At 47.3% G+C, this 26,627-nt stretch overlaps 11 protein-coding genes across 11 annotated transcripts; 5 read left to right on the forward strand and 6 right to left on the reverse strand.

The window, feature by feature from the left end:
- Positions 1–19: 19 nt before the first annotated feature.
- On the reverse strand, positions 20–2,389 carry FMAN_12108 (uncharacterized protein; the record flags this gene model as incomplete). The annotated part of the gene is made up of 6 exons (XM_041834606.1): positions 20–290; positions 341–493; positions 546–800; positions 859–934; positions 1,467–1,862; positions 1,927–2,389. 6 exons carry the CDS (start codon positions 2,387–2,389, stop codon positions 20–22), a joined length of 1,614 nt encoding a protein of 537 aa, XP_041684854.1.
- A 1,127-nt stretch (positions 2,390–3,516) lies between these two features.
- Positions 3,517–5,447, reverse strand: FMAN_12109 (related to lignostilbene-alpha,beta-dioxygenase and related enzymes; the record flags this gene model as incomplete). Its single annotated transcript, XM_041834608.1, has 3 exons — positions 3,517–4,653; positions 4,704–5,361; positions 5,416–5,447. The coding sequence occupies 3 exons, from the start codon at positions 5,445–5,447 to the stop codon at positions 3,517–3,519; spliced, it is 1,827 nt and encodes a 608-aa protein (XP_041684855.1).
- Positions 5,448–6,653: 1,206 nt separating this feature from the next.
- FMAN_12110 (uncharacterized protein) lies at positions 6,654–8,896 on the reverse strand (the record flags this gene model as incomplete). The annotated part of the gene is made up of 3 exons (XM_041834609.1): positions 6,654–6,886; positions 6,939–8,659; positions 8,703–8,896. 3 exons carry the CDS (start codon positions 8,894–8,896, stop codon positions 6,654–6,656), a joined length of 2,148 nt encoding a protein of 715 aa, XP_041684856.1.
- Positions 8,897–9,374: 478 nt separating this feature from the next.
- Positions 9,375–10,949, forward strand: FMAN_12111 (uncharacterized protein; the record flags this gene model as incomplete). The annotated part of the gene is made up of 1 exon (XM_041834610.1): positions 9,375–10,949. The coding sequence occupies one exon, from the start codon at positions 9,375–9,377 to the stop codon at positions 10,947–10,949; it is 1,575 nt and encodes a 524-aa protein (XP_041684857.1).
- Positions 10,950–11,169: 220 nt separating this feature from the next.
- On the reverse strand, positions 11,170–12,841 carry FMAN_12112 (uncharacterized protein; the record flags this gene model as incomplete). The annotated part of the gene is made up of 3 exons (XM_041834611.1): positions 11,170–11,872; positions 11,925–12,390; positions 12,445–12,841. 3 exons carry the CDS (start codon positions 12,839–12,841, stop codon positions 11,170–11,172), a joined length of 1,566 nt encoding a protein of 521 aa, XP_041684858.1.
- An 819-nt stretch (positions 12,842–13,660) lies between these two features.
- FMAN_12113 (uncharacterized protein) lies at positions 13,661–15,323 on the forward strand (the record flags this gene model as incomplete). Its single annotated transcript, XM_041834612.1, has 2 exons — positions 13,661–13,802; positions 13,864–15,323. The coding sequence occupies 2 exons, from the start codon at positions 13,661–13,663 to the stop codon at positions 15,321–15,323; spliced, it is 1,602 nt and encodes a 533-aa protein (XP_041684859.1).
- A 418-nt stretch (positions 15,324–15,741) lies between these two features.
- Positions 15,742–16,362, reverse strand: FMAN_12114 (uncharacterized protein; the record flags this gene model as incomplete). The annotated part of the gene is made up of 1 exon (XM_041834613.1): positions 15,742–16,362. One exon carries the CDS (start codon positions 16,360–16,362, stop codon positions 15,742–15,744), a length of 621 nt encoding a protein of 206 aa, XP_041684860.1.
- A 343-nt stretch (positions 16,363–16,705) lies between these two features.
- FMAN_12115 (putative SCO2-Protein involved in stability of Cox1p and Cox2p) lies at positions 16,706–18,808 on the reverse strand (the record flags this gene model as incomplete). The annotated part of the gene is made up of 2 exons (XM_041834614.1): positions 16,706–17,301; positions 18,043–18,808. 2 exons carry the CDS (start codon positions 18,806–18,808, stop codon positions 16,706–16,708), a joined length of 1,362 nt encoding a protein of 453 aa, XP_041684861.1.
- Positions 18,809–20,209: 1,401 nt separating this feature from the next.
- Positions 20,210–21,516, forward strand: FMAN_12116 (uncharacterized protein; the record flags this gene model as incomplete). The annotated part of the gene is made up of 4 exons (XM_041834615.1): positions 20,210–20,390; positions 20,442–20,907; positions 20,967–21,097; positions 21,152–21,516. The coding sequence occupies 4 exons, from the start codon at positions 20,210–20,212 to the stop codon at positions 21,514–21,516; spliced, it is 1,143 nt and encodes a 380-aa protein (XP_041684862.1).
- A 710-nt stretch (positions 21,517–22,226) lies between these two features.
- FMAN_12117 (uncharacterized protein) lies at positions 22,227–23,684 on the forward strand (the record flags this gene model as incomplete). Its single annotated transcript, XM_041834616.1, has 2 exons — positions 22,227–22,418; positions 22,467–23,684. The coding sequence occupies 2 exons, from the start codon at positions 22,227–22,229 to the stop codon at positions 23,682–23,684; spliced, it is 1,410 nt and encodes a 469-aa protein (XP_041684863.1).
- Positions 23,685–24,634: 950 nt separating this feature from the next.
- Positions 24,635–26,586, forward strand: FMAN_12118 (uncharacterized protein; the record flags this gene model as incomplete). Its single annotated transcript, XM_041834617.1, has 2 exons — positions 24,635–24,662; positions 24,713–26,586. 2 exons carry the CDS (start codon positions 24,635–24,637, stop codon positions 26,584–26,586), a joined length of 1,902 nt encoding a protein of 633 aa, XP_041684864.1.
- Between the last annotated feature and the right edge of the window lie 41 nt (positions 26,587–26,627).

Below are 26,627 nucleotides of genomic sequence, written 5' to 3' on the forward strand. Positions count from 1 at the left end.
AGTTTTGTCTATAATAATCCTAACAGGCAGCTAAAGCCACAAGCGTTCCAAAGACTGGACCCCCTAACAAGTCCAATATCCCATAAAAGACAGCTTCTTCAGCAGGAGAGATCACGTTCCCGCCCTCGCTCAACCCCCATGCAACACCGTAACCTACCCACACTACCATCATCAAGGTACTGCACTGGACATACTTGCGCCTCAGCTCGGGTCCCTGAACCTCTGCAGCCGTTGTACCAGTGAAGATGACCTGGTAACCTATGCCACCACATGCGATGGCTCCATAAAAGCTGTATTAGGTCAGTATTTGTCTGTATTGTAATCTTGTCAAGAACCTCACTAATAAGCCCATTTGTAATCACTTGGAATTACTGCTCCACTGAGTCCTGTCGCGATCACAACAAGATCCAGGAAAACTTCTACCAATATGACTTCAGTAGATGCCGAAGCCAGAAGGAACAACTCGGTCATCAGAAGCGGAGTTGCGATGAACCTTTATCGCTGATTAACCCAGAAACATTTATTTCATTGAGGGGCCGGCTTACCATGAAACATAACGAACCCAAAATATTTGGCGACTGGGGTGGTGGTCCTGCGCTGCCCTAGTCCCGCGAGCAAATTCGACGTCAACAGCAATCCATCCGATATCAGCGGCCATGGCGAAGTAACACATCGACATGACGTAGCAGCTTGAGGCAGTCAGAGAGCACACAGTCAATAAGAGTTTCTTAGATGCTGTTAAGGCTGTGATGGCGAACGCCATCGCACACAGCGCGGTGATTGCTGTCACAGACCAGCACCTATAAGGTTGTTAGTGACTCACATTGAAGTTTCCATTCTCACGATGAATATACTCACCATGCTTTGCCCCAGTCTGATATTGTGATATCTGGTAACAGCATTTCGTAAATGTGCAGTAGTTTAAGTAGTGTGACTGTGTGTGTCAAGTTGCAGTTGTGTATTGTTCAGTATGATACCAGCTAATGTTGTGAGATTTCTTGCGTGGTAGCTTTTTATGGTAGGATGAGGGGTGAGGTGACGAAATAGTCCTTATTTAGTAAAAGCTCCTAATACCACGTACTAGTCTCACGATCTGCTTTATCTGCTCCTTAGCTTCCTTAACTATGACTGATCGATTTGGACGTGGCGGTCACTATTTCTAAGATGCATTCACCAATGGCTGACTGGGTACTTTTTTAGTCCCACTGTTGAGGTGCTCAGCCGGCTTTTTCACCGGCATGTCTCACTACACCTGCCTACAATTGGTGGGACTCATGGCTACTAGACGATCATTATGGAGCTATTGACCTTCAATGAGACAAACATTTTCTGGAATTTCCTTTATTCGCGAGGGGATCTTACTCGCACACCGCTACTTCAATTCTGAGTTAGTTTGTCTAGGCCCTGCCCCCTTGCTACAATGGTATCCTAAACCACAACCAGTCAGCAAAAGGATTATGTCTCACTGTTATGAGACATAACAGCTTGTGGATCAGTGTTCCCACGTACCAAAAGAAACTCCGGTGTCCAGGCAGACAAGTACTTGACGAATATGCTTTTGTCTCCTCTCCAGATCGTTCCCGTTTTGCCACATCCAAGTATGTCAGGCAATAGAGAAGCAGCCACTTCAGATGCAGTGCAGCCCTTGGGTCCGATATCACCGCTTCGCCAAGCAAGAATTGTCTCATGGATTGTGGTGTATCTTGACCTCGGTGGTAGTATCAAGCTAAATTTGTTGTTGTTAAAATCGGTAGCGACGATACCCAACACGACCGTGATAACAGAAACACCAAAAGGCGCCAGTTCAAGACGTAGAGTGTCTGAAATAACGGTCATGGCTGCCTTTGACGAGGCGTATACTCCTATTTTAGGGAAAAGAGAGAGAATTGTCAGTCATTTTCCATTGTAGCATCGTGTAAGACGTACCCATCCATGGCATGTGTAAAACAGAAGATATGCTGCACATGTTGACCAGCCTTCCCTTCTTCCTAATCAATAGATCTGCAAAAGACTGAATAATCCTGATAGGACCCCATATGTTTGTGTCGTAAACTCGCTGTGCCAGGTCAAGGTCGGTGTCAAGGAGCGGTGCCGTATACCCGACACCTGCATTGTTGATCAGAACGTCAAGTCCAGGGTCACCTCTAGCTTTGGTGGCATCGGCAACAGCAGTGGCGACGGTGGCTATGGACGTCTTGCAAGTCACATCCAACAATAGCGTTGTGACTGTCGGAAGGTTGACTAACGCTGGAGGGATTTTGCTCAGGTTTCGTGCCGTGGCGAATACGCAATGACCTTTAGTGGCGAGTGCGATTGCTAAAGCTGCACCAACACCGCCGGCCGAGCAGCCCGTGACAAGAATCGTCTTGAGTTCTGCTTTGGTTGTCATGGTTGTGAATCATGTATGTATGAACGTAGAGTCCCGGCAAAAGCAAAATCCTGGACGTTACTGACAGCACGAACGGATAAGATGTCGGGCACTGTTGACACTGGAATGCATGTCATTTGTGGATGGTCTGAGACTTGGAATACCGAAAGATGTGGCGCTATTTATTTTATGTTCCATCACGGCTTATGGTGCTATGAATGTGGAATCGGCCGGTAGCTTGACAAAAGTGTAGGCTTAAAGGTCGACGGAACGAACGCCCGTCCTAGAGAGACCCGCTCCGAAAACATGAGACTTGAGGAAACGTATACATCAGTAGCCGGCCAATGACCGATCGGTGACAATGTTACTGGTAGTTTGGGAGGCGAGGGGGGATCATAGACATTTGTTATCTTCTGAGACACGGCAGTCAAAAGGTGGATTTAGTGGAAGCTATCACGTCTTTCTATATTAGGCAACGCTTTTTCAGTGTTGTCGTAGACTAATAGCTCGAAATTAACAGCGGCCTAGATTGAATTTAGTCTTTGGGTTCGATACTTTGACTGCAAATTCTTCGTGCAATACTCTCTGGCCCTTGCATGTAAGGATAAGAAGACAAGATGATGTTACTTGCGCTTATAGCTATGTAGCGGTCTGCTAGGGGCCACAAAAGCTATCCCAAGCCTCAGATGCAAAGGCATAGCCAGGAGTAGTGGGGATCCTAGCTTGCGTTACACCATGTCGATCTGGCCTCCAAATTCCATTGTTTCAGATAAATCGGGCCCTCCACCTTCAACAGCGACACCGGTAATTTCTGTGAGCAGAATTTTCTCGGGCTGAGTTACTGCAGCTTGTTGTTGCATTGTGCTTCGCTCAACTTGTTATCAGATAGACGACCAAATTATGAATGCATCTAGTTAGATTCCAATGTGTGTATTGCGTTGTCGCGTCTCTACTGTGCTTTTAAAATGGTCAAGGCGTTGGATGTGTTGTTGAAAGATATCACGATACTGTAGATCGAAGAAGAGGATAATTTCATTTATGACGCAAGTATCTCTTCTGACCCCATGAAAGTGATGGTGTATTTCACGGTTTCAATAAGCTTCAAGCTAAAATTGAGGAGAGAAGTGAAAACAGTAATGAACGATAAGTTACCCCCGATGACTTTTGACGGAAAGCTGATTCGTGATCTCGTCCTTGGTGAACCAATTGCCATGTAATCCATATGGCACACGCTGTGGCAGTCGGACCTTCATCACAACCTCCTTCATTGATTTTGCATCAATCGCCCATAATTCGCTCCTCGCAGTATCTGGCGCATGTCCAAGTGCATCGAGTTGGGATTCATCAAAAACATACGTCAAGAGCCATCCGTCATCTTCCGAAGTCCCTCCTTCGCGTGGCACAAAGGTACATTCCTGGGCGTACCAACCATACGGCATTGGAAAAATTTGAATTGAGTCGTCTGAACCCTGCGATGCCAAGATTTCTCCAATTGTTCGGTCGTCAACATACCCGGACACAGCGCCGGGGGGGTTCGCGATTCCCTCTGTTATCAGCCTCTGAACGTTGAATTTTACTATACTCCCGATCTTGAACGACTTTTGTGGTTCATTGGTATGGTCCCTTTGCCCAACTGAGCAGCCATAGACAAACGTTGTAGAGGACATGGTGAGGTGCTTCGGCACGTGCGGAAACTCGAAAGGTATGGCACTTAGCGCCCATTGCTGGGATATGCATATTTCGGTACCGGAGAGAGAGAACTTGTAGTAGTAAAGTGTGCATTCGTCTTTCCGTACAGCTTGGTCGTTTGGAACGGGAAGATTAGCGGCTTGGAAGACGATTGATGGACCTGATAGTCGACAGACAAGCATGTTGGTACTTGACTGAAACTTATCGACTTCTGTGGATTTTTCATCCCAGGTATTGACGGTGTGGAAGATGCAGCATGCGTCCGTTGAGAGCCACTGCACGTTCTGGGGCGTGTGTCGTGGAAATATCCCAAATCTAGTTCGTCCTTGTGGGTCAAAAGCGATGACGGGCCTCTTTGAGATCAATCTGAGGGGATTTAGTGATAGTGGCATGTCAATTATGATGGTGTATTGACGAGAAACTCCGAGGTCATGCATCATCTTTGGCGATGAGATACCTGGCACACGACTGTTGAGGATTTGCGTGCCAGAGAGGCTCTTGCTCTTTTTCCCGTGTAATACAGAGTATTGTACATATGGCCAAACAAAACTTGAATGGAACTGTACCATTTCCCCTGTAATAGGATCAATGTGTGGCTCCCATGAAGTCAGTGTCGATCAACGGAATTCCATTCGTTTTTACTCACATGTCCAGTGGTCCATTCCCGGAAAAATTTCAATAGCCCGTTTCCCCCGAAGCCAGGCCGTAAAGCAAGGTCATGACGCCCACTCGATTCTCCCTCAGCGCGACATCCGTTGAACCAGCCGACCGTTTGGAGACTCGGGAGCAAGATTCGCATAGGTGGTCCGCTTTCGCACGTAGCTAGCACACGACCTCCGTGGGACACAATGTTTGTGTTGGCGACACTAATTCTCCTAATAGGAGGTATGGAATCCCCCCAGCCCCAAGCGGAACAAATAATTACCCACATGACTTTCAGTGTCTTTATGATGAAAGACCATAGTGTTATTTCTGGGTTGAGTAGCGTCGCCATACTGAGCAGTATGGGTCCTCGAGATACAGGGGAATTGGCTTCTGCAAGAAATATATCTGTTCGGACATACTTGTTGCTATAAAGCGCCTGCACACTCTCGATGCCAGCTTTCTCGCTGAAATATACAGCACTGAGCATTCCGTGCCCATCGAACCAATGTATTTCATCTTGGGTCGAACAGTGGCTTAAGGGATTGCCACCATTTCGCACATACTGGCCACCGATTAGCTCAAAGGGTATCTTCCCCTCGCTTTCGCAAACCTCAAAAGATATTTCTTTCTTTACTGGAGCAAAATTTCCTTGGAAATAACTTGTGATTCAATGGTTAGTCACTTTCTATAACGTGAATGGATTCGTGGCTCACGGATGTTTTGGGGTATTGTTTTCATCGCTCATGATTGCGTTAGTTCTGTGTTTACTTAGGCCTCTCAGTCAGAATAAAAAAGTAGTCACTTAATAAATTATCTTAAAGGCGCATCCACAATCAATATGTCCCTTTTGTTATATTGTCTCATTGTGTGTTATGTCTAATATGACTTTTACATAACGTATTGCGTGTCTCTTTACATGTCACATCCGTACTACTTGAATTAACGTGCAATTTCTCTGTCGTAGACGTATTGACAGGAGAAGCACCATGCTTGCCCTGTTTCGGCCTGCTATGTCTCTGCCTGCCGTGTCTCGCCCTACCGTGTCTCTGCCTGCCGTGTCTATGCCTGCCGTGTCTCTGCTTAAGATAAAGTTCGCACTTAGGCATATAGTTAAATAGGTGCTTAGATAGTATATAAAAGTAAATCTAAACATATGAAATCTAATTTTAAAGTACTACTCTCTATCTAGCTGCTATTAAGCCTGTTACTAATTTTTAATTACTTTATATATAGGGCTTGTTGTTACTTTTATATAACTTTTGTTTTTACTTTACTTTAATAAGCCTAAAAATAGAATAATTAAATTTATATAGTATATCTGGCTTTAAAATAAAAGATTATTTTAACTAAATAAAGACCTAAAATGAATAAAACTGTATAGAAGTTGTAAGTAATATATAGAAGTTATAAGTAATATATAGGCTATCTCCTTAAGCTAATATTACCTCAAAATAATAATAATCATTAAATCTATAATAACCTGTAGCGTAATGTTTATCAGCTACTCTGGATCAGCAGCTATGGCCCGAGCTGGAAACCACCTCTCGCCTCATGCGGTGGTCTCTGCGACAGATCCGCAGGCTCCCATTCATTGGTTGGCAGCTATGGAATAGAATTATAATGTTTGTTCAATGGCTGCAACTTCTGCTTATCTTCAAGAAGCACGAGTATTTTGTGTGGTGTGGCGCTGTTCCTCTCTGTACTTGGTGGATGAAAGTATTCTTCTTTTCTAGATTAGCGCCAGATTGGGTCCAGTATCTTGAGTTGTCTTGCTTCATACTATAGCGACGATGTATGCGCGATTAGTTGGGCCAACTCTGCTGGGATTTTCGGACAGCTACGCGGAATACTATAAAATAGTAGACGGAGGCAAGTTTTAGAAATTATAGCACAAGAAGGACTATGTAGATTAGTAACCAGGAATATTTTATTATGGGACTCTCTTTTACTGCTATGGCTGATGGAGTGACTGAGTACTGCTCAAAAAGGTCGGCGTCTCTTCTTCCAGCAATGGGGTTGAGACATTTATCCAACCAAACAAAGGGTCGATCGGCAGACCATACTCAAAATCGGCCATGCGGAACATTTCGGATCCCGTATGGGATAATTCATTAACTGAAAACGTGCTCTGAATGACGTCCAAGTCAAACGACATATCATTTTGCCTAAGAGAGTGCGATTCTTCTGCTGTAAAGTCAATATCATATATGCAAACACGGAGGAGGATTGAACCTACCGGTAATCAAGTTCAGGTGGTTAGCCTCAATTAAGCGCCTGATACTGTTTGCTGGTTTGGCAACACCAGGATTTGCCGTGCACAGTTCATCCAGGCATTCCAAACTGGATTTGAGCATCAATAAATGATCACGTGTCTGGCTCTGTGAAGCTGCATTGCGGACATGTATTGTGCAGGCCACATACACCGAGTATGCGAGAACATAAGGAGCGCCACTCAGCCCGTAAGTTGACTTGTAGAATGAGGCTATACTGGTGATGAATCTTGCTGCCACAGTGCATTGCTCCCATGATCGTCGCGACGTGGCAGTGGATCGGAGATGATCATCTGAGATGAATGGTCGATGAACGAGAATGATGAGAGAGTGATAGACGTTATGAAGAACCATGATATTAGGTGTTTGAATCGCAGTGCTCGACGACAAACATGGTTGGAAATCTAGCTCCGGTGGTAGCTTGTCTCGCCACTGGTGCAAGGCCTGCTCAATCTTTTGAAGATCGGATTGAGCAGTTGAGAACGTGGCTCCTACCACATAAAAGCGATTGATGATAGTCGTCATTATCTTGGACAGGAGACAGAGTTGCTGAAAAGTCGAAACGGAATGTCTCGGAATTGCATCGCCCATGTTTTCATCAAGTCTAGATGACGAGCCTGTAGCCAAGGCTGAAGGATAAAATGGCTCCATTTCCTCGTACAAGTCAAGGAACTCACGAGATACCTGTGAATCACGCAGATTGATAGCCACTGGACGACCCATATACAGACTCTGGAGCTTATCGCAGACAAAAGCGCCCCAGAAAACCCGTCGCCGGATCTCAATCTCTTCAGGGTCTTCCGTAGTCTGCTTTGGATCGAGATGGAGGCCAAGATCATAAACCATTCGTAGGGCGTATCCTGTATATAGCCAGCCTTTTGACGTCTCCCCACGAGCATTATATGTCGAGCCGAGAAGAACAAGACCCACAATTGTTGAGATATGCGGTCTAGTGAGAAGAGAGTCACTGCTCAGAAGCTCATCACAGCGCTTGAAGAAACGACGGCCAACACTGGACGCATCATCTGGGTCGTCCCTGACGTCAGGTCGCGGAGAAAACTTGCTGCAGCATGCGAATATGGCATTGAGCATGAAAGTAGAGCAGTACGGGCCCGAACACTCGAAGTCTCGCATGACAGCTGGTCGATATGTCAGCAGAAAAGTGTGATGCTGACGAGCCCAGTGCAAGTTTAGCAGATGGAGTGCAAGTTCTGTTGGCTCTCCAGCAATTGTTGTGTGTCTGGTAAGGCGGTGCTCGAGGTGCCGTTGTAAAGCGGCATTGGCTATTAATTCATTCTTGACATGCTCCGTTGTTAAAGATTGACGGGATGATGGTGTTCCTCTATCGTTCCTTGCAGGGTTGTGAAGAGCAGACGATGGACCGAAGCTGTTTGTCGTGCCAGCGTCGTCGACGGATATGAAGTTGGCAATATTTAACTCATCATCTGATGATACTATTGGTGTAGTAGCACCTCTATCAATGGTGTGACTTGTGATCTTTCGTGATGAAGCCTCGTCTGGAGGGTCAGTCTCAGTAGAGTCTAGCAAGTCAACAGCCCCATCTTCATCAACGGCTGCGTCGAGCAATTTCTCCCGCTCCTCCGGACTACTTTTCTTAAGAGTCAACAGGAACACTTTTAGAGTTGCCAAGTCCCGTTGCAATTTTCCAATTTGAGAAAACGTAGGCCTGCCACTGATTAGACTCATCAACTCCATCTAGTATAACGTACCTTTTTCGTGGAGTTTCTCTCCGGTATATACATTCGCGTTTCTGATTCACACAATTTCCACACTCAGGCTTCACAGCGTCGCAGCGGATCTTCTTGGTCCGACAGGCCATGCATGCTTTTGCCAACGACTTGGGTTGTCGTTGGCTAGGTCCTTCGTGAGCGACCATTATCACGTCATTACCACGAGAAGACATGACCCAGGGTCTTGCAAAATAGTGGAGCAGGAATGATATGATTGTTATGATAAGACTGTTGCACAAGGGCCCATCTTGGACGCGGAGTTGTAGAATTGCTTCGAGCAATACTGAGCTTCGTAGGCCGGAGAAGAAAGCTCCGAGTGCAATGTGGAGTCTTGTCTTTGCCGAAGTAACCGAGCCATGAGTCGGAGAATCAGTCTCCGGGTTGGCTTTTCCTTTCTCCACTACCAGCCACAGGCCCCGGGGATAGGACCAATTGAAAGCAGTTGCACAGTGGCTTGGTCGTCAATTCGGAGGATGAGTCCCCGCGTCTTGAGTGGCGTAATTGCGACAGCATCATTCTCTGGAGGCGCTGATATAATTATATAAACTCCTTAGATCAGCGTAATCAACCCGGTATCTTTCATCTATCACAAAACATCTCCTAGACTTCAATTTATCCCAATTCCCTTCAAAGATCACCTCTCACCTTACCATGGCTCTTCCAAAGCAAGTTGATGTCCTTGTTGTAGGCAGTGGTAATGCCGGGTTTGCAGCAGCCCTCTCAGCAGCTCACAACGGCGCAGGAAGCGTCCTCCTTATCGACAAGTGCCCCGAGAACTGGGTGGGTGGAAACTCTTATTTCACCGCTGGCGCCTATCGGATTGCCCATGGCGGACTTCAAGATGTCCTACCAATCGTCAACAACGTCTCCCGGGAAAAAGCTGAGAAGATCGATCTTGCCCCTTACACCGAGAAAGACTTCCAAAATGATATGGACAGAGTCTGCATGGGTCGCTCAGACCCTGAACTCTCAAAGAGCCTCATCCAAAACTCCAATGCTACCATCAAGTGGCTTGCTGCGAATGGAATACGATTCCAACTGTCCTTCAACAGGCAAGCATATGAAGTTGATGGGAGGATAAAGTTCTGGGGCGGCATGTGCATCAAGACAGAGGATGGAGGTAAGGGTCTTATTCAGGACTATCTTGCTGCCATCAAGAGGCACAATGTTCAAGTTTTGTGGTCAACTGGCCTTACGGGGCTGAAGAAGCACTCGTCTGGTGACGGCTATGACGTCCAAGTGTCCCACAACGGCGTCAAACGTACATTGAACGCTGGTGCTGTCATCTTAGCTGCTGGCGGTTTCGAGTCGAATCCTCAGATGCGAAGTCAGTTCCTCGGGCCTGGCTGGGACTTGGCCATGGTTCGAGGTACACCTTACAATACTGGTGATGTTTTGGACCTGGCTATCAAACAACTTGGTGCGCAGGCTGTGGGCAACTGGTCTGGCTGTCATTCCGTTGCTTGGGATGCCAGTGCTAACCCCAACACGGGTGATCGAGAAGCTTCCAACGAGTACACCAAGTCAGGATACCCTCTCGGCCTTATGCTCAACGTTGATGGCGAGAGATTTGTTGACGAAGGCATCGATCTTCGAAACTACACCTATGCCAAGTTTGGTCGTGCCATTCTTCAACAACCCGAGCACCTCGCCTTCCAGGTTTGGGACTCCAGAACTAGCGGCTGGCTACGGGGAGAAGAGTACCGCGAGGAACGCGTTGAGCGAATTACTGCTCATACTCTGGAGGAACTGGCCGACAAGTGCGCAGAACGCGGTCTTCGAAACAAGGCTGCCTTTATTAACACTGTTTGTGAGTACAACGACGCGGTCTATGCTCACCGTCGCGAGAACCCCAACGTCAAGTGGGATCCCGCCATCAGAGATGGACTATCAACACAGTCTTCCGCGAAGAAGCTTACGTTAGCCAAGTCCAACTGGGCTCTACCTTTGGACAAGGGACCTTATGTAGCAGTCAAGGTCACCTGCGGCGTCACCTTCACGTTTGGTGGTGTCAAGGTAGATCCTCAAACTGCTCAGTTGATCCATGGTTCAACTGGTAGTCCAGTGCCAAACGTCTATGTTGCGGGAGAGATGGTGGGAGGCCTGTTTTACTCGAATTACCCTGGTGGAAGCGGACTGACTTCAGGTGCTGTTTTTGGAGCCAAGGCTGGAAAAGAGGCTGCGAAATCTGCTGCTGTCGGCCGATCAGTCTCAAGTCGCCTATAGGCTAGTCTTGCGAAGTCTGTATTTTATTAAAAGAGATCTTAGAAGGTTACATGCTTTTGTTATATCTTAACAAGTTCAATCAAAGATATGGACAATATGCCTCTCGTGAGAAGTTGATAACATATCAATGATATATGTCGTAGACGGATATTTGCATCACAGTGAGCTCTTTACTAAGGTCCGAGAGACCTGGTCTTCTGAGACCCTGTCAAGCGCCTACCTACACTATCAGAAAGCTTACTTCGGGACTTCTCAGAATCTCCAACCAGTTCAATCCATCGGGAGCTTTGGTCCGTTCTCTCCAGATAAGCTCAAGCGTTTCCATCGCCGTATACAAAAAGCCCCATGGGAACAAACGCGACTGCCTCTTCATTCTATCCATTATCCACGCTTGCTGACTGGGATCACTTGTTTGAGCTCCAGCGATGAACGTTGGCCAAAAGGATGTCTTGAAGTTGGGGTCCTCATCAGTGATGTGGCGGAGATGAAAGATAAGCCCTTGTTCGAGATCCTGCTCCGTATCTTGCGGTAGAAAGCTCCTCACGGAAGGAATCGCGTACATGATGTATAGACAGCATGCCATTTGATGTGTATATCCAGTGTGTATCCGACTCGAGATATCAGTGACCTGACGACCAAGAGGCACTTGTTGGATATCCTGAGACCACGTTTCGACGTTGAATTTCATGGCGTTCATGAATAATTCAAGACCTTTCGCAGCCATTCCATCCACATCGTCGTTGTTGGCTGACTGCCTCTGCAAGATTATGGCAGTGGACCACAAAATCTGGAGGATCTCGGCAGGGCAGCAAATAAAGCTGTTCCGGGCGGCATAGTGAATGGCAGACGACGCTATTGTGGTGTTCAGAGCAAGGGAGGACTGTGGAATTTGGTCCATGAAAGTCAAAGCAAAGACATAAAAGCTGTTACATCAGTTAGCATTTCGCCGTTTCGAGGGGTAAGAACAAAGCTTACATGTAACAATCTGATATGACAAAGTCCTTGAGCATCCCGCCCACGCTGGTAGCTGGCTGAGCATAGCTTAGCAACCAGCCGATTCCGTCGAGATGTGCCTTGGAGCCATGTTTCCCCGAGTCGATCATATCGGCGGTCACAAGAAGCATAGCAGCTGTCAAGACCATACCACGTCCATGAGTGTCCAGGTCTAGAAAAGCCATGCGGAGAAGATACAGTGCTTTTTGTTTGGCTGCCAATGCGTCAAGCATAGCTCTTCTAGATGTATCCCATTTATCAGCGGGGTTTAGTGTCACTGGCGACTTGTCGGTGTCTGGTCTTAAAACATTTGACATATGTAGAGCTGCCGCAGTGATCATCGTGTACTGCAACACGGGGCTGCAGAATCCCATGGGCAACAATCTTGGGAAAGGATTGTGGCCTGGTAGGTCTATTGCTACAAGCTGAGGACAAAGGCCATTGGCAACTGATTATTCATAGTCAGCAAAGAGCATAGGACGACCAATAGGGGACGGCAAACAATATGATAAATAATATCGATCGCTTGAGTTCATGTTGTTGAACAAAGGGTCAGTCAAGTTGCCGTAGAGCTGAGTATCATCAACAAGATCCAGATCTGGGGGAAACTCGTTACTTCTGCCTTGACTGTCGGTGTTTATAGTCAGTCTGCTTGCTTCTATGTCTGTCTGGCTTGTTGATGATGGATGATCTGAGTTGTCTTTAAGCAAAGGTATCTTTTTGCCAGACAGCTTCCCTCGGCTGGCTACAGAATCCGTCCATCTCCACAGTTTACCATATCCAAGACACTCTTTGCCTAATGATATGCACTTGCGACAAGAGGGGACTGATCCATCACAGCGGAACCTTTTTCGTCGACAATTGTGACATCCGTTTGGGTTTGTGCGTGTTGGACCCATACAGGTTTTGCGCTGAACATAGACATAAGATGGTAAGAGTCACTTGATTGTAGCTCTGTTGAAGCTGAGTGGAAGTCTGAGATCCAGTAAGTGTTAGGTATAAAGAGGAGAAGAATGAGAAATCTCCAGATCCAGCCAATTCGTGACGGCCCCATTTTTCCATGGTGGAGAAGCCTTTGAGCCAATGACGTCGGACTAACGGATATAATAGGTTGGATACGTTAAGCCCGTCCCTAAAGCTCTATTAGAATATTGCTATTTTTTTTATTATAGAGTATTAAGCTAGTTATAACTATAAAGTTCTATAAATTTAAACAATTTAAGACTTTTAGACTAGCCCGTTCTTTTTCTAGGATGAGCTAGTGTTTTTCCTTAATATACTCTATATATATCTACAATTTATCCTATCTCGTTAAGCCTGTATTATACACTAGGACATTTTGACAGGGGAGTTCCGATGCCTATGCTTTGGTACTAGTTAGAATACAGCCTCCTGCGCAGGGAAGATGATCTATTTTTGGCCTGATTAGCTATTATCAATCGCCGATTGGCTGAGGAAGAATCACCCTGAGACGGCCTAGACTCGAGATTGCAGGAGATCCTAATTTTACGGACAATACCTCGTACTCAACACCTCGTATTCAACACCCTTGTTTCAGTTTAATCCAATCTAGAACAAGAAGGTCACATTTCGTTGTTTGTACTTCGTATATAACATCACGCTGCTCTAGTGTCTAACAGGACCCATACAAGTTGTCTTTTCTTTCTTCAGATTATCGTCTACGTCGTGCTTGATACATTCATTGCGCATATTGCAAAATGAGTCTTCTCAAAGCTATCAGTCTATGTTGCGTTCTCGCGTCCCAGGCTCAAGGCAAATACGTATGGCCGGCCAAAAGCGATTTCCTAGAAGATTTGTTTGCGATGCAGGATGGTATCATACGCTTCGGCTTCACGGACTGTATGTTGTGGTCCCTAATCCGCTCAGCTGAGCGGAGATCTGATATATGCTAACGGAGCAGTGGTTGTCCCTTGCGGGTTCAATTCCAACGAACCTGGGAGACAGCTTTCAGCAGAATGGATTAGAACCGTTTTCCACGACACCATCACGCACGACAAAGCCAAGGGCACCGGGGGCCTCGATGCCTCGATAATGTTCGAAACCCATCGCGACGAGAATAACGGCGCGGCTTTTAACCATACACTGTCTGAGCTGCACGAATTTGTTTCACCTCGTTCGAGTGGTGCTGACATGTTAGCCTTGAGCCTCGTGGCATCGGTCGCAAGCTGTGGCGGTCAAAAGGTGCCGCTCAGAATGGGTCGTATCGATGCTACCAAAGCTGGGCCAGCTGGTGTACCCAAGCCAGAACATGACCTTAAGAAGACCTTAGCAACCTTCAATAGAGCCGGTTTCACGCGAGAGGACATGATTGCCCTTGTCGCGTGTGGTCATACCGTTGGGGGTGTTCATAGCACCGAGAACCCTCAAATCGCAGGAGGAAAGCCATCACCGTCCAACAAGCCCAAGTTCGACAGCACCGCCACTGAGTTTGACAATGTGGTTGTCAAAGAGTACCTCGCGAGCAATGGCGCGAATCCCTTGGTCTTTGGCCGCAACGAAACCACAAACTCGGACAAGCGCATCTTCGGATCCGACAGAAATGTTACAATGTCGAAGATGAAGGATCCGCAAACTTTTCAGAAAACTTGTGCGACTATCTTCGAGCGCCTGATAGACACCGTTCCTTCCACAGTTCAGCTCAGCGAGCCTATCGAGCTGGTTGATGTCAAGCCTTATATCAACAAGTTGGAGCTTGCCACTAACCAATCCCGCATTGCATTCGAGGGCAATATCCGAGTTCGCACGAGCAAAAGAACTGGCCGCGATGCTGATACACTCAAAGTGTCATTAAGTATCCTGACTGACAAGAAGAAAAGTGTAGCAGTCGAAGCCTCTCGCATGGTCGGCGGCGGTCAGTCGTATGGCTTTTTCAACGAAGTCTTCACATGGTATCAGTTCGCCGCAGATCTCGATGTCGCAGCCGGTGCCAAAGCATTCAATATCCATCTCAAGTCAGGGGATGGTAAAGAAGTCGTTCTTGACAACCAGGGAACTGGGGGATATCCCATTCAGGATGAGCTCCTCTATATTGCGTCCAAGTCTTGCCTTAGCACCAATGTTCACAATGGCAACTTGACTGTCACGATTGAGGCCGCCGTTCGAAATGATAAGATCGCCAAAGGCCAAATGCCAGTTGTTCAAATGGCTCACAAGATACCTCAGTATGGAGCTATGCTACCGACAATCTCCATTCGGCCTTGGCAGATGACGAGGGTAAAAAGCACAGGTAGCTCGAACTACACCCACTACCGAGTGAGCATTGGACTTGACGCTCGTGAAGCATCAACAACTTTTGACATACAATATGGCTCCTTGATATCCGATTTCCATTGGACAAACCGAGGCATCGACTCTTGTTGAAATTAAGGGATGTATATATATAAGAACACCAAAGTATAGAGAATTATATCTGGTTTTATCTATCTTAGCTTCAAAGTCGACTTAACGATAAATGTATTTATAATTAGATAATAAGATATATATTTATATATCATCTCGAAAGAGATGCTGCAGAATAGTTCTTTGTGGCAGTACCAAGTTCAATAATTATTACACTGTTTCATATGTTAAGTCGAATAAAAGTAGGGAAGTCGCTGATATCTGGGTGCGTTGTCACGAGCGCGACGTGGCTCTCCGTGGGCTACGAAACAGAGCCTCTTCGCCACCAGCCATCATTTGGCTGTAGTATACTCTAGATAACCATACCAATAACACGACTTTCTGAAAGAGCATAAAGAAATCTTTATAGATTTTTGTTAAGTAGTCTTAAATCTCTCATTTAAACACTCTGAGCCCCTTCAAATTCCTTCATAAACTCTGCAGAACTCTTCACGTGACCCCTAGAAGGAATGATCTTCTCCAAAATGACTCGGTGAAGCTCCTCATCGCCGTCAGCACAAGCATCGCTGATGACTGTTGTCGCAAATTCAGCATCCGTCGCTGTGACCGCCGTTCTCAAAACACAGCCGGAAGTGCTCAGGCCGGAGAGAACAACAGATTTGATCCCCTTCTTCTTCAGATAGTCAAGTAAGCCTGGCGACTTGAGCGCCGAGATGTGTCCCGGGACACGGTGAAAGGTGAGCTCGTCTTTGTCGTCGGCCTGAAGTTCAGCTGGTTCAGGTTCTTCCAGGGACTTCATGATTTGCAAGAGCCCTTGGAAGCGGTCGACGCCTTTGCAGGCTGGGAATGGAGTGCCGTTTGCATCGATGAGGCAGTGAACGACGGTGATGTTGTGAGCCTTGGCCCAGTTTCGGAGTTCAACTGCGACCTTCAAGGCTGGCTCAGCAGTTGGACCAGCCACCTTCTCGATGAACAGGGTGTACCAATCAAGCAGGAGAAGGGCTGTTTCAGAGGGCCCGTACGTACTTGGGGAAGAAGCGTCGAGTGTAGTGGTAGACATGGTGATGATTTCAAAGCTAATTGCTGAGTGTTGAGTTAAGACAAGAGTTAAAGCTTGGAGTATGATTAACCAGTGGTAGAATATGACCCTTATATAGTCCTCTGAGCTTAATAAATGGACACTTCAGGACGATCAATGAACTTGAATATGGCTTCCTCGGCGATATATCCAGTTAACCCCGTCTGGCGTTATGAGGTTATCCCCAGTCGGTGCCGAATCGGCAAGCAATTTCCTCGCCCCACTATAGGGTACCCGATATCCCTTTTTCCTCATTAAATGGTGTAGCAAAGCAATCTAATTATCTTTTAAACGGTTTAAAAAAGATAATAAAATTAGAAGTATTCTAATGTAAAGCAGACCACTGTATCTGGAAACTAAGAATTTCAGTATCTGAAATCGAAATGACTAGATTTCCGTTGTTGCGATTGACCTCTACAAATGGCTCAGAGCCGATGAGCTGTGCCCTATCACCCCAAGCAATCTTCCGGGTGTCGCAGTAAAGAGCCCAGTCTCCTCGGTTGAAAACCCGTATCAATTCCACCTTCCCGTTAGCGCCAGGTTCAAATATAGCAATATCAAACCGCAAAATGTTTTCTTTCGGTAAAAAGACGGCCCGGTAAACATCGACAGTCTGCCCAACCTCGTCCAGCGCCGGCTCGGAGTAGTGTCGGTTGTTGGGGCCCCATGGATTCTCGTATAGCCGCTGAAAACCCTTGGAGACATTGAGTCGCGCAAGCGGGAGGATGGCTTTACCTTGCATGGGTGTGTTTTGAACATAATGCCCATTTTCATCAAGCATATCATCCCTGCGTGGATACAATAGACCGCCATTCACTATAACAGGGCTGAAGTGTTTGTCTGCATATGCGAGCATGCCATGTAATACCTCCTCATCACCAGTCTCCGCGGCGAGGGCAGCCACCCAGCCAAACGCATCAACTGCAAATGGATCGGGGGGGGGGGGGGGGCGGTGACGCACTGCTAGTTATGTCTGGCAATTTCAACGAGATTGTGCCGTCGTTCAACCTTTCTATCATCTCATCTCGCTTTTTCTGGTAATTGTCTTCGACAAATTGGGGCCTCCAGGCGTGCATGAGCAGAGCAGCCCAACAGTCGCCACCGGTACCACGGCTTGGATATAACATCTTGTTGTGAGTAGACACGAAGGTATTGTAGCCGCCATTTTGACTTAGGCTTCCGCCAAACTCTTCCCATGCATCCAGAAGTCACTTCTTAAGCGGTAGTGGTCCCATGCAAGGCGTCACTAAGACGAAAGCCCAAGATCGGTGGCTGGTTGCAGATTTGAAAAACACAATGAGGCTCACAGGCAACGCCTAGGAATCCACTCTCAACCATGTTCCAATACACTTTATCGTTTATGCTGTTTTGATCGTACTCAAATGTAAAAGCCCCGTCACCCCACAGAACTGGATCGTACGTCATGGTAAGCGCTCCCGGCTTTTGGTACCTGGCATCGTCAGAGAGACTGTTGTATAACAAAGTCATTGTTCGAACGTAAGCGCTGTACATAATGTTGTCCTTCGGGACAGGGTCAACCCAGCCCTCAGTCCTTGGGGTTCGCGCAATCCCTCCACCCGTGCTCGCATCACGCCAGTAATACCAACAGTCGGGTGACAGCATTTTTTTGATCATTTTTTTCCATGGTAGATTTAAATAAACCTGGTGCGGCGGGCAAACGATGGAAGTGTGCCAAAGCAAGTGCATAAAAAGAATATGCAAGCTGGAAGCGGTAGGCACCGAAACCGTCGTTAAGATCCATTCGACCCATCATATTAGACCAATCCCCTTTCAGTTGGCGAGCCAGATTACCAATATGTCTGATACTGGCGAGCTGCTTCTTACCCATCTTGCCATGAGACTCAACCATCGTTGAGTCCTGGTCTAATACAGAACGGTACTGCGCTGAGACCTTTGCGTCAAAGTGCGCACTCAATGCTTTCTGAAGTCTCTTGATGACTTCCTTTTTATCTAGATTGTCGTTGAGGTTGTCCACAACTTGGCCATCTGGCCCAAGAATAAAGGTTAGGGCAGTATGGGAAATAGCGTAGCCTTCCGGTACACTATTATCTGTCTTGTGCCGTGCAAAGACATGGAAGGCTTGTCGAACGGATTCGAGCTGCTTCCTGGTACCAGTTAGGCCGATAAAGTTCGACGCTCCCTTCTTATCAAGAAAGTTGGATAACGTGCTCGGAGTGTCACGCTCTGAATCAACTGAGATGTAGACTACATTGATTCGCTCTGAAGTCTCAGGTCCAAGATCGTCTAGGACAGATTTCAAGCGCTCAATCGCTCGAGGGCATACAACTTTGCAGTTGGTAAAGCCGAAAAAGACAAGAGTGTATTTCCCATGGAAGTCTGTTTCTGTTACCACAGCACCGCGGTGGTTGAGGAGTGAAAATGTTGGTTTGAACGTGCTTGTAGTCATTGTAAAACCTGGCAAGACTTAACAATCGAGCTGTTTGAGTTGGTCGACAGGAGAACAAGTCTAATATTTAAATACTCCAAGTCACCATACTGCACTGGTATATCCTTGTGTCATTGGCACAGTCTGAAGCGGACCGCGAAGTGGCGCCCTCCCCCCCAATGGAAACGGACGCCGGACCGAGGATACCCACTCGGTGTTTCTCTAAGCCCGGTAGTCCGCTTACTTGCATTTTTGACAGAACTAATAAGTTATAAGTTTGAAACCATGACAATTCTCCAGGTTTTTGGCCCTGAAATTGGCGTAGTCTGCATCGCCGCAGTGGGTTAGCTATGCATTGAGTGGCTGTTTCAAAGCTCGCAGAAGCTTCGGTAGTGTTGCCAAAGCCCTCGCATGGCTTCAAAGTACGAGGACGCCAGCCCAGTATCTGACTGGGCTGGTGCTACCGAGAACTGAGGCTTATCTGGCCATGAATCAGTCTTGATTGACCTTGCTCCCATGTCCCAAGACTGATTTGTTCAGCCCATGTGGAGTCGTGCATGAGAAAGAAACACCAATGAGCATCGCATCCCAAATCCTCGGTTACATTGGTAGGATGCTCAACAGCAGGGATCTCTGAAGTTCAGATGATAAGGCGCATTAAAAAGGTACAAGCGTCGCTCCTTGTCCCATGATCCGAGGTCAATGCGCAAAGGACAGATCTTGGGAGATTTAAGCGAAAAAGAAACTGTCAAAAGGATGCTAGTGATTCTGGTGCCGAGTAAATTCTGCATTTCGGGAATGGCTCGTCTCTTCAGTATTCATGATAAATGCCAAGACTCAGGAGCGGAATTAACAACACGCTCAGCTGTGGCTTGGATGCGACTCTCGAGAATCATGATGTTTGACAGCGAGTCAAGACCCAAATACCGACGAGAAAAGCCCCTTTTTCGAAAAGAGTGGAAATTAGACGGCCTAAGCTTGCTTCAGCTCTTTATCAGTCAAGCCGAAGGAAGCATCTTTCTGTTCCAGATGATTTGTCGAACAGATAACTGCCAAAACTCTCAAACGAGGCTTGTCACCAACAAAGGCACTGTAGCCAGTAGCAAGCCCACTACCCCAACAAGCGCAAACTCAAAATTGGCGGGTAATCTGCAGCGGTCGAGTAATCGATTGGAGCTAGGACGAGATAACGATAAAGCGTGCTTCTTTGGGCATGGTCGTATCCGGGGAAAGCTATCATGGCTGATAAAACGAGTCAGTTGTTCTGCAGACAGGTTCAGCTCTCGTCATCGGCTGCCATTCAAAATGCAGATCCCATCCCGCCCCCATTCTTTGCAGCAAAGCAAAACATTTCGACTACTGTTTCCCATTATTTTGCACGCTTTCTCATGAATTGGCGCTGCAACAGCGCCTGCTCACACCATGGCTGGACTCCAACCTAATATCTGGGCTGGTGTCGCGATCCCATGGCTCGCGGCCTTGACGTCCCTCATTCTTCGCGTCTGCGCCCGGCGCATGACTAAGATGAGCTGGTGGTTTGACGATTACTTCACCATCCTTGCGTTTCTCTTCGCGACGGGGTATTGCGGTATCATGGTTGAATGTCAGTGACGATCCTGTCTTGTCTAGGGGTACAAGACTTACAGCCCTACAGGGACGCTACATGCTTATCTCGGAGTGAATATTCCCGACTCAATGCCTACCAATGAACGGGAGGCGATTCTGCAACGAGCACGATTTCTGGCCTACTTTAACTCCCTCTGCTACGCGTCATCAATCGCCTGTTCCAAGCTCGCCATCTTATGTCTGTATTGGCGACTGTTTCGCATTTCATCCATTCGCATTCCGATCATGGTGATGCTTGTCATGGTAGTCATTTGGATTATCCTTCGAACCTTTATGCTCACATTTCGTTGCGTTCCTGTCCAGTCACTTTGGGACTACACTATTACAGACAAGGTCTGCAACATCAACAGCGACCAGTTCTTCCTGGGAACCATCACGACTCATTTTATCATGGATATCATCATCTTAGTCTTACCAATTATTGAAGTCTTCAGACTTAGACTTCGGACAGGCCAAAAGCTAGCAATCGGAGCCTTGTTCCTTCTTGGTACCATGTAAGATCTCATATCCTCTCACTTACATCATCAAGAAGTATTACTAACCTCTAGTACAGTGTATGCATTGCATCAATGTTTGTGCTAATTGTGCTCGTTAACTACCCCGACAACACAACACAGATGCCACATGACTATGCCATGTTCTGTATTCTGGGCTCTGTTGAAGTCAATATCGCCATTGTCTCAGGTCAGTACCTGTCTTTGTCAGTCATCTGATTCAATCATTAACTAGCTATCACAGCATGCTTCCCTCTTTTACGTCCAGTCTTTGTGCATATTCTCCCTTCCAGTTTCCTCAGTTCATATGGGAAAAGCAGCCAGCCTATCAGCCGACCGAGCAATGCCATCAAGCTCACAACACTTATTCGGACAAATAAAGATAGAGAAGCTGATGAAACGAGCTCAACACACCAATTGGCAGACGTTGAGAACGGACTGCATTATCATTCTGGTGACGGGTCACGGTCCGAAGGAGTTCATACTATGATCTCGAGCGAGCAGTCGGGTTCTGGTCCTGAAGTAGACACAGCGGGAATTTACGTGCGAAATGACACGGTCGTGGAGATTAAGCAAGTTGAAAACAAAGGCTTCTATCGGCTTGAGTAGTGTTTATAGAGATTCAAGAAGCTTTACATAGAAGACCATTTTCTGTCAAATGACATCATATTCCACTGAGTATTTTACATAAATGACCACTTCTACTGTCATGTTCTGGTACTACCTAGAGGAACCAGGGGTCAACAGCTCGTGCCGATGAGCTAATGACCTTGATGTCAGTGCTGCCCCATTGTTCCACGGCACTTCGACACTCCAAGTGGGACCCGAGGTTCTACGGCATACGTACCATGAAAGAGCCTACGGCCGCTCGGATACGCACAGCCTCTCAATTCAGAGTCCATTGCGTGGACATTGGCGATGCCGTCATGTTTATACTTTCCAGAAATATTAAAATAAAATTATACGGGTAATGTTGGTGCGCTGACTTATGGCATGAGACCTTGAATTAAACTCTGTTGCATGGCCGAAAGTCCCGGATGCTACGTCGGTAGTTCCCACGGTGCCCTGAAAATCCCTCCTGATCTACGGTACTACGTAGTCGGCCGTGCGTTCGTGCCGGAATTTTTAAATGACAGAGTCACACTGCATCATTCACTCGACCTGCTGATTCGCTGTGCTCGTGCTGACGTGCAATGGAAACTCTGGGCTAGGCCGGTGACACAAGGGAGGTGAGCAATCAGCCGCACCTACTTAAGCCTCTTCCCCTCCGTCTCCGTCTTCTCTCGGAACTCCTCATTCACCTTCGATTCATTGACAATATGAAGTTGAATAATTTCCTCCCCTTCTTTGCCTACCTGGCGGGCCATGGTGTCCTCGCAACGCCCAAGCAGGAAACCATTGACGTCGATGTCTGTATCGTCGGCGGTGGCGCAACTGGTGCTTACGCTGCAGTCAGGCTGCGCGAGGATTACGGCAAGAAGGTCGTAGTGATTGAGAAGGAGAACAAACTTGTGGGTCAACTTTATCAAGAAAAGAGACTGTTACTGATGCGTTCTTAGGGCGGTCATGTCCACGTTTACAAGCCCAGCGCCAACGCGAGCCCGATCAATTATGGAGTCCAAGCGTATCTTGACCGAAAGACAACCAAGGCTTTCTTCAAGCGATTCAATGTCGGACTCGTCTCTCCCAATCTAGTCAGCGCCGCCGAGGGGTTACTCACCACCAAAGACATTGACTTCAGCACTGGAAAGAAGGTTGATCCCGATTACGGCACTATCAATGCCACTGTCGCCCTGGCCACATATGCTGCATTGGCCATCAAGTATCAACCCTGGTTCGAGAACGGCTACTTCAAGAAGGGAGAAGTCCCCGAAGACCTTCTTCTTCCCTTTGGCGAATTCCTTGAGAAGTACCAGCTTGGAAGTGCCCTTTCCATCCTGCGAACTCTTATCTGGCTTTCCGACGCGACGCATACCCCGACTTGGAATGTCATGGCTGTTGTTGGAGAGCCTCAGCTTGCGGCCTTTGGGTTTGGTCTTACTGGCCCTTCATTCAAGTATCCATCAACAGGCTCTACCGAGTCACTCTACGACAACGTCTACAACTTGATCAAGGATGACGTCCTTCTCGAAAGCACTGTTGCCTGGAGTAAGCGAACTTCCCAGGGCTCAGAGCTCGTCGTGCAGACACCCTCTGGCAAGAAGACCATCAAGGCCAAGAAGGTCCTCTTTGCAGCAACTCCATCTCCCGATAACGTCGGTACTTGGGACCTCGATGCCAAGGAGAAGTCACTATTCTCCAAGTTCTCCTGGGAGACGCTGTACGTTGGCGTCGTCGGCAAGACAAGCCTGCCCAAGGACGTCTCCGGCATTACTAACACCGCTGACAACGCCACCAACTTCTACCTTCCCCGAGGGAACTTTGTCGACGCCTACTCTCGCTCGGGTGAGCAGGACCTTTGGACAACTCGTGTCCTTGGTCAGGCCAACCTGACTGCTCAGAAAGCCAAGGCTCTTATCAAGCAGGTCTTCACCAACATCGACAAGGCTGGAACTTACGACGTGACCACTCCTGATATTGTTGCATTTGCATCTCACGGCTTAACTGTTCCCAAGGTCTGTGCTCAGGAGCTTGAGGAGGGCTTCTATAATAAGATTTATGCCCTCCAGGGCCAGCGCAACACTTTCTGGACTGGTCTCACGTGGGCACCTGATTACACTCCTATTCTTTGGGACTTCACTGAAAAGCTCTTCCCCCAGATCCTGTCTGGACTTTGAGCATGGTCAATCGAGTTGTGATGGAGGAGAGAGTCTGAAGTTTTTACAGCCAGCTTAGAGTTCTATTTACCTTAATAAATTATTTTATACAGATTATTAATGCAGCTATGCAAGCATTCAGGGTCCTTTTTGAACTCCTTTCTGTTATAATAATCATAAAAGATATAGCTTTCTTACTGCTACCAAATTAACTCAGTCACGCGACCTAATACCCCTTCTCGTTTCAAACACATATACAGAGAGAGATACCCTAGACAGATTCTTAATCCAGCAACTAAAAGCATGTCGCCTATAATATAACAAGTGCCGGAAAAAAGCGACAATGAAGCAAAGCTATGGCCGTGACCTTGAGATTATGAATCGCTCCCGAGCTCTCCGAACAGCCAGCGGTAAGCCGTTAAAAGACTGCCTCTCTCACTGCAGATAATTATTTAGGATCGCTATCCTAAATGATAGAAAAGATTAGGTAAATTTACTTTTACGGCCATTGTTCTGCCAAAAATATGCGGATCATGATTAGCTAGATCTTCGGTGAAACTAGGATAAAGATTGCAGATAATGTTTAGATCACCGCGCTCCTACATGTGCAGTCAACCTCAAGAGGTCCAGAACTAAGTCCATTATCAGATCGACGGTACGACTGTCGACGAAAGCATCAGGGGGTTTAAACGCTATGACCATTAACAACAGCCTAAAACGAGCCACCATATTTGGATCCTCGGAAATGCAAGGGACATTACTCCACCACAGGAAATCGACTGGTCTAGAAAACGAGCGCAGGATCTATACGAGCCTGCTAGTGGATTTCTAGTCATGTTACCGAGATTAGAGTTCAATGGAAGGATGTTCTATCAATTGCTATAAATAAGCATAACATGTGTTGAGGAACATAAAATAGTCAGTTATCTCTTGCGTCCTTCAACTCAATGCCTTCGGGGTTCTAAGTCAAAATGAAGTTTCCGACTGTCTTGACACTAGGTACACAGGCTGTATTCAATTGAGATTATCCCTGCTGACAATTCTCACAGCGTTATTCACAACTTGCGATGCTCTCAAAGCGACCATCCTCGCAGATACCAACCGCGACGGAAAGGTCGACAAGAAAGACATCGACGGCAAATCTTCATGGACCGCTAGTCGAGGTGCCTTAATCTTGCCCAACATCGGTGATACCGGCCTTCGCTGCGCTAAGAAATGGGGACCCAGCGTCGACATCATCCCCAGCAACGAGACTTATTTGGATTTGTGCAACGATGCGACAGATGACATTCAACGTAACCCGAAATATCTTGCGCCACTCAAAACACTTCCCATATCTGGATTGAGCCCATCTGCTAAGGGATCCATCCAAGTCACTGATAAAACAGCCGCAGTAAAGGTCCGTATCTTTACAAAGAAGAGTAACAAATGGATCTACGTAGCGGGCGATTATGTGTTCACTACTAAGGAGCTTTCATCGGGTCTCGAACTCGGTATTGATGCCCGCGATGTTCGTCGACCCAAGGGATGGGATGGAAATGCAAAGATACAGTTCACAGTCACTGATGGCAAGACAAAAGCATCCGACACTGTCGCTGTGCGAGTTGCTCCTGTATTGACTCACCACCACGGGCAGGTCGCCCAGCGCATCTTTTCAACTGGCGTGAACGAACCTGGCTCCAACCCTCAGCAGCAGCAGTTTGTGGATGATATCAAGCGCAACGTCGCCAGTTCTGGTATCAAAGACCCCATCTTCCTCTTCGACAACCAAGATATCTGGACACAAGACTTTTTCGAACCCGGATACTCAAGCATGCCTGGCCCGAATGGCCCGATTACAATCCGAATCATGATCCGATCAGTCCAGAGCTCCCGTAGATCCGGCCGCGACGCATTCCATGAGCTCCGAAACGACAAGGTCGGCGCAGTTCAACATCCAGGTGACGGCGATTCTATCGATTCCACTGGAAACCTAGAGACTATTCCGCCCTACAAGCACAATGGAAAGTCGTTCCCTCAAGGAAGAACGATCATGGGCGCTTGGGACGGAAGAGCTCCTCTCATGGTTGATTTTCTCAAGGCCCAAGAAGTCCAAGACCCTCTGATTCTCGATACAAGCTGGTTGTATGTTGGCCACGTTGACGAGTTCCTCCAGTTCTTGCCTGCGTACAATGAGCGCGGTTGGATCATTATGGTTGCAGATCCGCTCAAGGGTCTTGATCTCCTGAAGAAGGCGTCTAAAGCCGGCCATGCAAGCGTCAAGGCTGTTTCCCGCTCTCTTCAAGTGGAGGAGAAGAAGCAAGAACTGTGCCTGCCCCGGCAGACTATCCAAGAGGCTCTCAAGTTCAAGAACTTCGACGCCATTCAGAGGAGCTCGGCTCAGCGCATTGAAGCCAATCTCAATATCCTCAAACGAGAGACTGGAATCACTGACAAGGATATCTTCCGAGTGCCTATGCCCTTCTACTACGCTGAGTCGGATAGCTGGTTATGTCCTGGACAGAAACCATCAGACTCAAATGCTGAAGAAGATGCCTCCAAAACGCCTCAAAAGACCTCAAGCAAGACCGGCATTACGTTGAAAGGCGCTATGGGACCTGTTTACAAGGCGAAATCGATCGTGGAGGCCGGTACTCCAAAGAACTCACTGCAACGACGTGCGGTTGATACAGCTACACAGGTTCTGGCCCTCTGGCCAGGTACCGTCAATGGCCTTGTTCTGCCGGACCAGAAGGTCCTTGCACCTAAGCCTTGGGGTCCTGTAATCAACAAGCAGGATATCTTTGCGAATGCTGTGTCCGAGGTGTATGCTAGTGCCGGGTACAACATTACTTATCAGGATGATTGGTTCTCTCACTTCAAGTTGCAAGGAGACGTTCACTGTGGTAGCAATTCGTGGAGGGCAGTAGATATCAAGTTTTAGATATTTCTTTTTTCAGCCGCGTTATGGAATGCTCCAATATT

The sequence above is a fragment of the Fusarium mangiferae genome (assembly GCF_900044065.1).
Source record: "Fusarium mangiferae strain MRC7560 genome assembly, contig: FMAN_scaffold009, whole genome shotgun sequence".
Taxonomy (NCBI): domain Eukaryota; kingdom Fungi; phylum Ascomycota; class Sordariomycetes; order Hypocreales; family Nectriaceae; genus Fusarium; species Fusarium mangiferae.